The sequence below is a fragment of the Caretta caretta genome, chromosome 18, assembly GCF_965140235.1.
Source record: "Caretta caretta isolate rCarCar2 chromosome 18, rCarCar1.hap1, whole genome shotgun sequence".
Classification (NCBI taxonomy): Eukaryota; Metazoa; Chordata; order Testudines; family Cheloniidae; genus Caretta; species Caretta caretta.
In genome coordinates this window covers 11,201,733-11,216,323 of record NC_134223.1, presented here as the reverse complement: position 1 = coordinate 11,216,323, position 14,591 = coordinate 11,201,733, and the positions used below count along the sequence as shown (strand labels likewise).

The 14,591-nt window shown below is 45.9% G+C and overlaps 1 protein-coding gene across 1 annotated transcript in view; it reads left to right on the top strand.

The window, feature by feature from the left end:
• Positions 1 to 14,591, top strand: part of TNFRSF8 (TNF receptor superfamily member 8) — a 39,190-nt gene extending 24,599 nt beyond the window's left edge. The window contains exons 6-11 of the mRNA XM_048825088.2: positions 196 to 554; positions 756 to 878; positions 1,364 to 1,414; positions 4,445 to 4,470; positions 7,653 to 7,872; positions 11,208 to 14,591. Of these exons, the coding sequence (XP_048681045.2) occupies positions 196 to 554; positions 756 to 878; positions 1,364 to 1,414; positions 4,445 to 4,470; positions 7,653 to 7,872; positions 11,208 to 11,452 (1,024 nt within the window). The 3' untranslated portion in view covers positions 11,453 to 14,591. The remainder of the gene's footprint in view (positions 1 to 195; positions 555 to 755; positions 879 to 1,363; positions 1,415 to 4,444; positions 4,471 to 7,652; positions 7,873 to 11,207) is intronic.

Genomic DNA, 14,591 nt, shown 5'->3' with positions numbered 1-14,591 from the left:
CTTAAAGAGATCCTGTGGGCAGGGGGAAGAGTAATGGGAAGGGATGAGCTTCTGGCTAAGGGCAGATGACACAAAAATGAGCAAGGGGGTGGTTATCATTCAGGTAACCTCTCTCCTGTCTTCCATTCCCCCAAGGATTCCTCATGCATTTTACTCTGTGACCCATAACCTCCGTGTTCTCCTTCCCCTTCCCAGCTGTGCCAAGCTAAACAAGATAGCAGTGGGCAGCGGAAATTCCACACACGACCAAGTCTGCATAGATCCGCCTCCCATGTACCTCACACCTGCCACTTTGTCTGGGAAATTCAGCAACGAGCCAAAGGATTCCAGCAAGGCAAGACCACCGCACCTGAGTGAGCAGCCAACTACCGTGGGAGGCCAGCATTCCCACACTGCCACAAAGCCAGTGACCAGGGCCAGCATCCTCACGAGTGACGCAGCCTCTGGCGATGCCAACTGGACCGCTACGGGAACCATCGATGGATCGGATACAAAACAGGCAGCTGGCACGTCCCCTACCTCAGATATAGCTACAGAAAAGACCGCCAAGACAGGTAACAGCGCTGATAATGCACGTGATGAGTGCAGCGCAGGAAGGTGGGCTTGGGTCTGCGTGCGTGTTCTGGTGTGGGAACATCTTTCTCTCTCATAGTGCCTGTGGACCCCCCCCATACCTTTTAAAAAAAACCCCAAACCCAAGCTGGAGAACATGCAGCTTCATTAACGATACCCCTTATGCCCGCTCTGTGTTGCAGGTGATGGGAGCTTTGTTCCCTGGGGTGCGGTGGTTCTCTGCAGCATGGTGCTACTCGTTGGTATGCTGGCGGTTTGGCAAAGGAAGGTTTGCAAGCGGCGGATCTTCACTCTGAGTAGGAAGAGTGAGTTTCCTGAGCCCTCTAGCTGTTCATTAACCCGTAGCATGCTGGTAGTGTCACCTGTTCTCCCAGAGGTTTGGATGCCTGCTGCATGTGTCGGGAAGAAGGGCCAAGCCACCAGCCCTTGGGAGGCAGGCAGGGCTGGGTGAGGGTTCCAGGCAGATCCTGACCTCCCGGTTTTAAAGGTTCGAATTCTATAAGCAGTTCGTGGAGGAAGAAAGAGATGGTGCTGCCATGAAACAAACGGGAGCTCACAGGCTGCGTGGGGAGTTTCTCAGAGGCTGTGGGAGAAATGGTAACAAAACGTCTCTCTACCCAGCACAGACCAGTGTTGTCCGGGGTCTGTTTTGTGCAGGAAGTGTGTTAGCTGGTATAGCCCCAAGCGGAGAGAGGGGAAGGGTAATCTTCATTGGTAATGATCAAATCTAGTTCTCCAGATGTTCCAGAGCTACTCTGGTGCTGAACATGGTGTCACTTTATTTTCTCAGCTCCTGATCTGTATCCAGTCACTACAGCTAGACCCAGATCTGTACGTCAGGGTAGGTGACCGATAGAGGCTGGAGCCATCGTTCTGGTCTGTCTTGGAAGGTTTTCTAGCTGAATTTCAATCCATTTTTGTATTGATTCGGACAACTGTTACCGAGAAACGTTTTTACATTAGGAGACTTCTGCGGCGGGTGCCCGTGAAAAGACATGGCATTGCTCTCTCCAGCACTATTAGAACAGTGCAACAGATGGCGCTCTTCCACCTGAATTGATGCCCTTGCGTAGTAAGTGGGGCCCAATGCTGCTGGAGGTGTGCTGTTTTTTAGATGCAACTTAAAACCACAGTCCCTGACCACTGAAGGCCTTGTGGCATGTGTTACAAGAGCGGAGAGGGCATTAACCACAGTACCCTAACCAAACTCGAGCCTGAGTCATTATTGTCATGCTGTCTGGAGTGGCTCAGGACCATGAGTGCCGACAGCAGGGCAGACGCTCCAAACTGGTGGTGTATTCTAGACAGGGGCTCTGGATTGGGGGGGGCCAGGTGGCCAGGGCCTTCTCACTTATTACCTGCAGTATGGACAAGTGACTGGGAGGGGTGAAGAGAAGTGAGCAGGGGGCGATGCCTTGGGGGAAGGGGCGCCGTTGGGGGTGTGTTTGTGTCGTGGTTCAGGTGCCTGGGGGGCGCCCCCTCCCCGTGCTTTTAGGGTACTTCCAACGCTCCTGGTTCTAGAAGTGGATTTCACCAAGCCAGTAACAAGGAATTCGCATTTGATCACCATACTAGCCTTACCACGGAGTTGCAGACAGTCCCCTTAGACTCTGCAGTCTGTCTTGCCATCCAGACAAACTGGACATTTGTTATAAATGATCACTTACACCAAAAAAATCACACCATATTCAGGTTGCTTCCAGTCCCAAGAGACCAGTCACTTACCCCCAGATCAATTAGCCCCCTAGCTCTTGCACCAACGACAACGCCTGTAGCTAATCCTGTAATAAACTAGCTAAAGGCTTATTAACTAGGAAAAAGAAATCGGAGAGTTATTTACGGATTAAAGTAAGCAAACCTATACACATGCATGAGTTACCTTCTAAATCGTCAGAGTGACAGTTGTAGTGTTTTAGAGTAGCAGCCGTGTTAGTCTGTATTTGCAAAAAGAAAAGGAGTACTTGTGGCACCTTAGAGACTAACCAATTTATTTGAGCATGAGCTTTCGTGAGCTACAGTTGTAGTGATCGGTCAGTTCCAAGCGTCTTTCAGGGCAGACCCAGGAGGAAGCCCTTGGGGATCTCTGGCTTCAGTATAGGCTGTGTCTACACTTGCAGAGTTTTTGCGCTGTCAGTTTCACTGGTGATAGTGAACGGGTGAAAGAAAAGCACTGGTTTGTGTACTCACTTCCACAGGGCTCAGAGAGTGTTTACGTTTGCAGCACTTCCATCGTGGATCAAGGTAGCTATCCCACAGGGCAGCTCCTTGTGGGAAGGGGAGGGAGGGATGATCGTGGGGCACCCTGGGTCCCTGCACGGCCCTCTCTCCCCAAACATTGATCAGCTCTAGTAGCTCAGCCTTGCCCCAAGCAGGGGATCGTGGAGCAGTCAGCATCACCTGGCCAGCTGATAAGTGAGCACTTGCCAAGAAAACAGGAAGGGGAGTTTCAAAGTTCCCGGGCTTTACATGGGGAGGGGCGGACGTCTGTTTACCTGGCGTCAGAGCAACAGAGCTACTGGCCAGAGCGGCCACCTAGGCACTGTGGGGATCCTGCGGAGGCTAAAAGCTCTGTAAACAGGAAAAACATGTCTTCACTTGCACATCCCCACAAAAGCATCACCGGTAAGGGCTGTACGTCTCTCGTGGAGGCGGTTTTCTTTTTGCGGTGAAACTTCTGAGTTTCACCGCAAAAAGTCATTGGCAAGTGTAGACGCTCCCACAGTCTTTGCGCAAAAAAGGGAATTTTCCCGCTTTAAATGGCAAGTGTAGACGTGCCCTTCGAGTCTCTGGCACTTCAGAGTGCAAACAGCTAAAAAGTTGAACATTTTTCCTGTGGCTTTGTTTTATTTCCTTCATTCAGCTTCCAAGCCCACAGGAGGAGCTTCCTTGCACATAGCCTTTCACTCATGGATAGAGCCATTAACCAGTCCTTTGTATTGCAATGATTCTTGATGGCCCATCTGACCTTGAATTGATCGATGAAGTGAGCTGTAGCTCACGAAAGCTCATGCTCAAATAAATTGGTTAGTCTCTAAGGTGCCACAAGTCCTCCTTTTCTTTTTGCAAATACAGACTAACACGGCTGTTACTGTGACATCTGACCTTGATAGCCCTTCTGATTGGGCGGAGGGAATGGGGGATGGTTCCCATGCTTGAGTTCACAAGTTCAGGGCAAACCTTTTTAAAGTTATAAAGCACAACTTACATATTGTCTTATAGCCTGGAATACAGACATTACAAGTGAGATTCATGCAGGCAGCAACTTACAAGCATTTCATAAAATCTAAACACTAAATACATTCTGATAAGACTAAGCAAAACTACCTATTCTGAGCAAAACTAATGTACCGTTGACCTGGTCTGGTCTCCAGCTATGAGGTTGTCTGCTCCTAGCCAGTTCCTGCAGCCTGGGCAAGAGCGGCCATCTGGCCTGCCAGCCTCACAATTACATTTTGCCCAGCTAACCTCCCCTTGCGATTTCAATCGGATAGTCTGTTCTATCCGGCTTTTCTTCTGTTCTCGTTGCCCTCGTATCTAAATACATTCAGCGGGGCGTTAATCAACGTGACTAACATCTGGCATGTGTGGTTCATTCTTTATTGAATATGGGGTTCTCCTTTACTACTCTGCTTAAACTATTGGTTATATAAACAGCAGCTGCATTCGCTCCAAATGTGCCCGCATTTTAGTAGTAGGGAAGGAATGCAAAAGGTACGTCAGTTTGTAAAATAACTTAAAATCCCTCAGGGTAAAGGCTGCTGTACAAATACAAGATGAGGCATTGATAATTGATAATAACAATCTTGTGATTGTTAAATTAATATAAACTCACCCATGATATGTGATTTCCCCCCCCCCCTTCTCATTGTAGGTTCTGATCTGATGAAGAACTGTGCCGTAAGTATGAAATAGATTCCCCAAATCACTCCTGTTTTCCCTGAAAGGGGCACAAATAATTAGTGATATTTTATAATGTCCTTTTAAACCATCAGTGACAACCTTCTCAGGTCTACAAAACAGCCTTATATCAGTGTAACTACGTCACTCAGGGGTGTGAAAAATCCACATCCTTGAGCGAGGCAGTTTACCAACCTAACCCCCGTGTAGACAGCACTATGTCGGCAGGAGAGCTTCTTCCATCAACATGGCTACTCCCTCTTGCAGAGGTGGATTAACTACACCGACAGGAGACAGTCTCCCATCAGTATCTTCACCAAAGCATTTTAAGTGTAAACCTGCCCTTCAGTTTGCCCCTTTCCATTGTAACCTCTGATGTAAATGCACGTGGGGATGTATCCGTACTTATTTGGGGCCTGATCTTGGAAGCCTTCCGCTGGCAAAATTCCCATCTATGTCCTGCTGCTAATGGGGGTTTTGCTTTAGTGGGGAGTGCAGGCTCTGACCTGTTGTCATTAGATTGGGGGGGAACTGAAATCACAGATGCGAACGTGCCTGATCTTTTGGGAGTAGTTTGGATCTGAACTTTGCCGTTTCGTCCCATCTCCACTTGTCACCCCCAATGAAGTCATTGGGATTGAGCCCCCTCTGGTCTCCCCTTCCCTTTTCTGCAGGTGTGGGCAAGAGCACTTGTCCTAAAATGGGTGTTAAGAGGATATTATTTGCCGGGTGTGCCAGGCCTGGTGTAACAACGCCGACTGAAGCTGGTTAGCCAACATGACCCTCTGGAAATCATGCCCCCCCCCATCTACAGTGTGGGGATATTCCCAGTTAATACAAAACAATGGTAATGATAAAGTAAGAATATCCCGGGCTGGAGGTGAATAAATCAAACATAAACAAACACAGTAACATTAGAGCACAGATCCTGAGCTGCAGTAAATTGTCATGGCTCCATTGAAGTAAATGTCTTTTGTTGTAAATTTATTTGTCTGTCATCTTTGAAGCCAACATGTATGCCGGGCTAGTGAGCTACGTCTTGCGATTGAGCTCTGTATTTTTAAAAGCATTTCATTCCACCTGTTAAAATGTTTTGAAACCTCCAATTGTAAAGAAACGTGGTTTTACAAACTTCTACCATCAGTTCAATATTTCACGGCCAGCTGCTGCCGTCCATGAAGCTTCCTTTCGTACTTTTTCGTAGAAAATGAGCCAGACAGGTGCCAAGTGCTGGGAACGTCACACTTCAAACCCCTTGCTTGGTTTTTGCAGATCTAATCGTGTGCAAATAGCAGCAGAGCTAGGAACCATCAGCAGAATTTGGCTTTGTGACCTGAGAGCTATATAGCTTTGGTTAATTGGATCTGAGTTTCCTCTTTAAATAAATGAATAATAATTAACCCTGCCGGGGGAGCTCTTCTGACACAGGATTGCAGTGACTCCATGCGGCAGTTCTGTAATACCAATTCAAATCCTGTGCTTGCTTGACCTTCCACAAGAGGGCAAGAAATCAGGGGAAATGTGCATGCATCTGTTTTCCTTTAAATTCATTGCCCCTTGATCACCCAGCACTCCATAAGTTCATGCTGTGCTATTTGCTTAGCTTACTACTAAATACAGAGCAAGACCATCTTAACACCAGTCTAGCTTGAAGTTCTGCCTGAATACATCCATTAAAACAAAGTTCTTCGCCCTGGGATTTCTGTTTTACACGTACAACACTCCCCTTGAGCAGGGGTTCTCAAACTGTGGGTTGCGACCCCATTTTAATGGGGTCGCCATGGCTCGCGTTAGACTTGCTAGGGCCCGGGGGCTAAAGCCGAAGCCCAAGCCCCACCGCCTGGGGCTGAAGCTGAAGCCCAAGGGTTTTAGCCCTGAGTGGCAGGGCTCAGGCTTCAGCTTCAGCCCTGGGTGGCGGGGCCCAGCTCACAGGCCTCCCCTGCCCAGAGTGGTGGGGCTTGGGCGGGCTCAGGCTTCGGTCCCCCGTCCTAAGGTCATGTAGTAATTTTTGTTGTCCGAAGGGGGTCACGGTGCAATGAAGTTTGAGAACTGCGGCCCTAGAGCTTTGCAAATTCTATACTCCACTGCTGGAGTGCAGCTACCTCTAGGACAGCAACCACGGGTGCACAGCATGCCGTGCTACAGCTGGGGAGAGGACAGTCGTGGCCATGGATGCTACTTCCATGAAAATGCCATCAGACCATGCAGAGCAGAAACATCCATATGCTTAGACAGTGGAGGTCTGTAGCGCTGAATGTCCATGACCGCACTGTGCAGTATCTCGTAATGCCCCAGGATCATTACTGATCTGCTGCAGCCAGGTTAATCGCGGGCGACCACATGACCGCTGCCAGTCTGTGACCGGGCAGTGACCCTCCTGACCTCATAGTTGATCTTCAGAGTTCGATGTGCAGGGACTTTGCCTCTGAGTCCGGCAACATGACCAAAAAGGGCAAGCTGGTGGAGGCCAATGATAACTTCTGTCCTTTTGAGGCCAGTTCTCAGTGATATATCCCCATTGCTGATTGTGTCATGCAGAGCAGGCAGGAGATATATATTTTTTAGGTCTCGTGTCACAAAGTTCATTGTATCCAATTTCTGTAGGACAGATGGTCTGTGTTTATGGGACAGGCCTGGGAATTTAGATTCTATCACTGGCTCTGCCAAAGACGCTCGCTTTCTCAGTTTGTGCCCTTGGACGAGTCATTTAACTTCCCCCTGCTTCAGTTTACTCCTCGATCAGATGAGGAGTGCTATGAGACTTAATTCACCTCTGTATTTCAAGTGCTTTAAGATGGAGTAAAATTTTCAAAAGCAGCTAGGGTCCCAACGTGCAAAGATATTTAGGGCCTAAAATTGCAGGTAGGAGTTTAACCTGCTTAGGCACTTTATAAATCCTGGTAAACACCTATCAGCATCATTAGTCACCTTCGTATCTTTGTAAATCTGGCCCTAAGGAACTTAGGTTCCTTTGAATTAGGCTCCTAAGCTCGGAAGTCATTTAGGCCCTCTTGAAAATTGTACCTCAACTGATGGAAGGTGTTCTGTGAATACGACTATTATTCTCCCTGATTCAGAGGGATGCGGTTGCTTCCAAAGCTACTGCGGTCCCTCCCTGTTTTGTTTCTCGTCATGTGAGCTATAGGTTCACTGCCCTATTCATCTCCTCTTTATGTCGACAGAAGAGGTTCAGTATGCTGAAAGCTGACAAAGAGTCAGAAGAGAGGGAGTTACTAAACAGACTCCCCAACCCCATTGTGGAAACCAACAACAACTTCGTCTCCAGCTCAGAAAAAAATCCCAGTCCCGACTCAAGCCTGGCTGAGATGATCCAGAGCACTGGGAATGCCACCGACTACCCTGCTGATTCCCGAGTGAGGGACCACACTAATAACCGAATCGGTGAGTCTCGTACACCTTTGTAGAATAGTGTGTGTGTTGGGGAGGAGGGAAGGAATTCATCCCATTTGTCTCATTACTGGCAGCTTTTAAAAGTTTTCATTTACTGTCAGTTGCATGACTTTGGCTCCAGACAGTTCCTCTAACAATCAACCAAGCAGCACAGACTCCTAACCCGGAGTGACTGCTGCCAAAGAAAACTGCTTAAAGGGAAATCAAGAGCTGCTGATATGGAGCAAAGGAGAAAATGAGCAAAGGCCATTTCCTGTGCAGCTGGGAGCATGCCCAGGGTGGGATTAAGCAGTACAGTGGGTGAAGCTTTAATGACTGAATATATTTTTAAAAAATATATTCAATCGCAACTCTTCTCCAGCCTGGCAAACCGTTTTAAAACGATGGTAATATTTTTCCCAGTGACGTGTTTCACAGGCAGTTTCTGCAATGAGGCTGGAAGGGAAGATGCATTTGAGGGCCTCCTCTCCTCTGCAGAAAATCTTGAGTGATGGTCCAGATCCTCTGCTGGAGTAAATTGGCAGAAACTCCACTGGACCTAGGCAAATTGACACCAGCTGAGATCTGGCCCTATGTGTATATCTGAAGGAAGGACAAATCTCCACTGGAACTTGCTCTCAGTTACAGGGAGACAGATGAGTGAGCAGATTTGAGTTTGATGTTACGAAATGATTTGGTTTGAGAGCTTCCCTTTATTTAAGCACATTAGTGTAACGAGGAAGGGTCTTCCTTAGTGACCGGTGTCATTTCAAAGCCTGGTTGTCAGATGAACTGCAGAGTGACGAGATGGGGCGTGCTGCAGATTCTGTATTGCAGTGGCTCTCAACATTTCCCGATGACTGTACCCCTTTCAGGAGGCTGATTTATCTTGCGTACCCCCAAGTTTCACCGCACTTAAAAACTACTTGCTTACAAAATCGGACATAAAAATACAAAAATAAAAATACACTTCACAGCACATTACTGAAAACTTGCTGACTTTCTCATTTTTACCATTTAATTATAGAATAAATCCATTGGAATATAAATATTATATATTTCAGTGTATAATATATAGAGCAGTATAAACAAGCCATTGTCTGCATGAAATTTTAGTTTGTACTGACTTCGCTAGCCCTTTTTATGTAGCTTGTTGTAAAACTAGGCGAACATCTAGATGAGTTGATGTAACCCCTGGAAGACCTCTGCGTACTCCTAGTTGAGAACCACTGCTGTATTGTATGCAATCCACGCTCTCTTCATGCCTGGTGCAAATGCTGAGAAACACTTTTAAGTGAAGTTGACTAGAGGGCATGGTGTGGTCACGGCAGTAGGGTTTTTGGAACAGAGCTCCTGTACTGTGCTCCACCAGGAAAGGTTATCGTTAAAGTGCAGGATTGTTGTGTGCCAGTTTTCAAACTGATTGTATGTTTGGACGTCATGGCATCCTGGCTTAGTTCTTCAAACAGTCTGAATTAACATTCCCCAGAGATCTTGGCTGCCTGGCCTATTTTATTTTTTCCAGTAGCATCTGCCAGGTCATGGTGTATGGTATTCCATGGAAGTCAGCTCCCAATCTGGGCTACCCTGTTCTCGTTAGTGCTGATCTTTCGGAACTAAGTGCCTTTCATAGGTCCTGCAAATGCACCAGAACCCTCCCACCCTGTGAGTGATGGACTTGTAACTTCTGCAGAAAAGGACCTGGAGATTACAGTGGATGAGAAGCTGGACATGAGTTAGCAGTGTGCCCTTGTTGCCAAGAAGGCGAACGGCATATTGGGCCGCATTAGTAGGAGAATTGCCAGCAGATCGAGGGAAGTGATTATTCCCCTCTATTAGGCATTGGTAAGGCCACATCTGGAGTATTGCTGTATTGGGCCCCCACTACAGCAAGGATGTGGACAAATTGGAGAGAGTCCAGCGAAGGGCAATGAAAATGACCAGGGGGCTGGGGCACATGACTTGCAAGGTGAGGATGAGGGAAATGGGCTTGTTTAGTCTGCGGAAGAGAAGAGTGAGGGGGGATTTGATAGCAGCCTTCAACTACCTGAAGGGGGGGTTCCAAAGAGGATGGAGTTCGGCTGTTCTCAGTGGTGGCAGATGACAGAACAAGGAGCAATGGTCTCAAGTTGCAGTGGGGGAGGTCTAGGTTGGATATTAGGAAACACTTTTTCACTAGGAGGGTGGTGAAGCACTGGAATGCGTTATCTAGGGAGGTAGTGGAATCTCCATCATTAGAGATTTTTAAGGCCTGGCTTGACAAAGCCCTGGCTGGGATGATTTAGTTGGTGTTGGTAGTGCTTTGAGCAGTGGGTTGGGCTAGATGACCTCCTGAGGTCTCTTCCAACCCTAATCTTCTGTGATTCTGTGATAACAATGTAAAGTCTGTCATCCCCAGGTACCGGCCCCTACCCACAGTACCACTGAACTTCAGTGACCTCTGGGGTGGAGTGTACCGTTCAAGTCCTAATGAAGGCCTTGAATGACCTTTCCCATCAGGGCCAGGTTTAACATGTTGGATACTACGTTCATGTCCTACAAATCTGTCCTAAAATACCCTTTCCAGTGTAGCTGATCCTGCATTGCCTGACCCCTGATACCAAGTCTCCTGTGCAAGACCTAAAAACAGAGTTCAGTTATCCCTCTTGTCACAGCTATCTGAGTTTCCTCTCAATTGAAAACTTTGCTTAAAGGCAGCCTTTTCGTGCCGCTATTGGTGTCGCTGTAGATTGAAGCAAAAACCACCTAGAGCGTATTCCCTAAGGTCGTAGAAGACTCTGGCATTCTGGTAGCTGGCGTTATTAATTTCTCTGGTCCTTGCAGAAGGGCCAGAGCCTTGATCATTGTTAAGCAGCAAACACATCTTTCTGTTAGAGAAGAACTTCAAGCATAGTTTATGCTGCTGGGTGAAGGGAAGGTGGTTCAGTAATCACAGATGAGATTTGCAGGAGAAGTGAACAAATATTGACCCCAAACTTTTTATATGATCCAAAAAAATTGGAAATTTTATAGTATGAAATATCCAGATCTCTCTTGCACGTGGCCTTTCCGTGCCCTCCCTTTCATTCACTGTGTTCAGTACTTAGATTCCAAATGAAAGGTGCCTTATGAATATCCAAGACTGACTATTCAGAACTAGTGGGACGCATATCAAAGGCCGGCACGACTGTAACCATTTATTATAGAGGGGAATTATGCTCGAGATGGGCCAGATCTGCACACCTCTGAACTTTGGGAAACCTCAGCTTGGCATCCAAGCGTTGCAACAGAGGAAACAGTCTCTGTCTAGCACCAGAAATGATCATTAGTAATGCTCAGGATTGATTCCTATCTGCTTCCTTTCGCAGACAAAATATATATAATGAAAGCCGACACTGTGATTGTGGGGTCCATTTCAGAAGTGCCCGTCAGCAAGAACTGCACGGTTAGAGGATATGAAAATGATGAGCCCCAAGAAAACACGGAGGAAAAAGAACTTGTAATGCATTATCCGCAGCAGGAGACAGAATCGTTTCCAGGAGGTGATGTAATGATTCCAGTAGAGGAGGAGGGCAAGGAATTTCATCACCCTACCACTGCCACTGAGAAGTGATGTCTTGCAGAGCAGATCTTGAAGACTAAAGCTACAGAGATGCCCATAGTGCGAGTGATATCCAGTGCACTGGGGAGCCATGAATGCCTTATTGTCTCAGGTGCTGGAAGAATGGTTGGGGGTCATGGGAGAACTTTGGTATAAGGTGTCATAGAATTGATTTCATCCAGGAAACAAGAGAATCGTCAATAGTAACAAGAAGAATTTGCAATTATGGATCACATCAAATATTTTTCTCCACTCCTCTTCTCCACATCCAGTTACAGATGGGACTGAATCAAAACCCCGGGTTTGAACACTCCAAAACTCTGAGGACTTTTGGATCCTGATCCAAACCCCACAGTTGCCCCATCTTCATAACTGAATGGAATAAAATCTATTTCCAAGCACCTCCATTGTGAAAATTCAAGTCAGGATCCAAAGACTGAATATTGGAGCCTATATCTATATTACAGTAGTTGTCCCATTCCTATCATTGTTACCAGCTCTTGGGATTTTATTGCTATACTCACATTTTTTTCTGAAAGTACCAGCTCCTGGAGTCATGTGATCACATGGGAATCTCAGCATTGTTTTTTTTCATTTTTAAATAAAAGTTTCTAGCCCTGATGATTGAGGAGAAAAGCTTGGAAACATGACTTAAGTGTGCCCTCAAGGCACAGAAACTAGACTGTAAATAAAAACAAATCCGACATTTATTCAAGATTTTTTTTTTTTAAGCCAATCTCATGAATAGTTTGAAGCTGGACTCAAGGAGGATTTCCATGATTTACTTTTTTAAAATGATTTTGATAATGAAAACAGACAATGAAAAGATCAAAAAGGTAAATGACTTATAGCTTGTATATATTTCCCAATACTGCATGCTTCACGGGACCTTCAATGCAGTTATGCCGTTTTATAACCCATCAAAGCTGCAAGATCGTACAATACAAAACCAGGCACTACGAGATAGACATAACATGCTAGAAATAAAATAGGAGAAGACATACATAAATAGGGAGAAGAGGGACGAGGCGTCCAAGAGGAAGGGAAAAAGAGAATGGAGGTCCGGCATTCTTTGAGCCCTCTCTACAGCTGTTTTATCCAAATGTATCAAAAAAAAAAGTATCATGTTTCTTTCAATTCAGACTCCAAGATTTTGATGTTTGGGATTGGCAGTGCTGCTACATCATGGCCTTCTCCAGAAAAAGCCAAAGGCTTTTGAATATTTAGATGTTGTACAGAAAGTGAACTTTGCCTCCGAGTCTGAATTAAGCAGGCCTGGTGAATATGGATATGGTCTTATAAGGAAAACAAAGGAAAAACACTGATTTCACAAAACAAAGAGAGGTTTTTTTTTTAATTTTTTTTTTAAATATAAAGGCCACATTGCTCATTTTCTAAAACCATGTCAGTTTCTGATGCTTTTGGAAGAAGTGCAGGAGGTGATCTCGGAAGCACTTATTTACATATTGTTTTAAAAAAAAAAAAAAAAAACCCTCTCGATTTGTCATCAAATTATACAAGATGCTAACCTCTCACGCTGCTAAATCTATAACTGTAAATGTAATGCATCCATGCTGACTGCGCTTTTGCACGATTATGGAAAATGAGCTACATGACAGTGCTTCTTGATAGGTTTTTTTTTTTAAGAGGAACCACAGAATTACTACCGGCTCAGTAGTTTTTATATTGGACAGAATACAGTGATGGATAATTATGCTTCTCTAGTGTATTCATAAGAACAGTCATACTGCATGAGACAAATGGTCCAGCTAATCCAGTATCCTGTCTCTGACAGTGGCCAGTGCTGGATGCTTCAGAGGGAATGAGCAGAACAGGGTAACTTCAAATGATCCATCCCCTGTCAGCCAGTCCCAGCTTCTGGAAGTTAGAGGTTTAGGGATACCCAGAGGTTGGGGTTGCATCCCTGATCATCTTGACTAATAGCCATTTATGGACCTATCTCCCATGAACTTACCCAAGTCTTTTTTGAACCCAGTTATACTTTTGGCCTTCACAACATCCCCCCGCAATGCATTCCCTCGGCTGACTGTGCATTGTGTGGAGAAGTACTTCCTTATGCAGGGCTTAATTTGTGCCAGGGCTGAGCCCCAACCCCTCTCGGCTCGGCAGTTCAGAGCCGTATCACCTCTGGGCTTGCCGTGTCAGTTATGAAAGTAAAAAAATTTGCTTGAGACTCTGGCATCTCGTTTGTTACACAAGCCCTGCCCTGATGTTAGTTTTCAACTGGCCTTTTATCTGAGACTCAGTGCACTTTACAAACCTCAGTGAAGCCTCGCGCTACCTGTGTGATGGAGGGAAGAACTATGTTATGGGTGGGACCAGAGTGTGACATTCCGAGGATGCAGTAAGGCAGAGCAAGCCGGAGAATCCCAGCAGCCAGACTCGCTGTCTCTAATTCGTTTGCAAAATGACGCTGGGTCCAACGTGGGCACTCCCTTCACTCATTCCTTCTTGAATTCTCCATTCCTCTCCATAAAGCTTCTGAGCTGCTCAGCACGCAGTTTCTACTGCTGCTGCATGTGTCTTTGGCTCCTCTGCAGCATTAAAAAAACCTCTTGTGCGTGCCTTCTCTGTTGTACTTGTTTGTTACATGCAGAAGACCTGCTGCTCCTAAAACCAAAAGGCAACAGTCTGGATCTCTATTATTGTCTGTGCTCTTCAGTGGAAGTTGCACGTGGTAAAGACGGAAGCAAATTGAAATAACGTTTCTCACTAAAACTTCTTGATATTGTGCAGCAGAAGGTCAGCTCACCAAATACTGTCGTTAACTAAGAAGGAAGTGAAACCACAAAGGACAAATTTGCCCAGACTTTCTTCATGTTAACCACGGGTGCCTCGTTGTTTCCCAGGGCTCAACATGGGTTATGGAGAAATGACTCTTCTTTCAGCTATGAACACCAACGCGGTTTTGTGAATAACAATGCTCATGTGATTGTGATTGTAAGGGTTTTCCACAATAATGGAATTAGTTATAGAGGTGTGTGCCCTGTGCATATATGAATCTTGTTAAAACAACAGTTTTTTCAAGGGGGATCAAATGCATTTTCTTGCGAGATCTAATGTAGTTGGTTAAAATTACAATTTTGCTGACTTTTATGATGAAAAAAATTAAATGTGGTTTAGCCTGTGG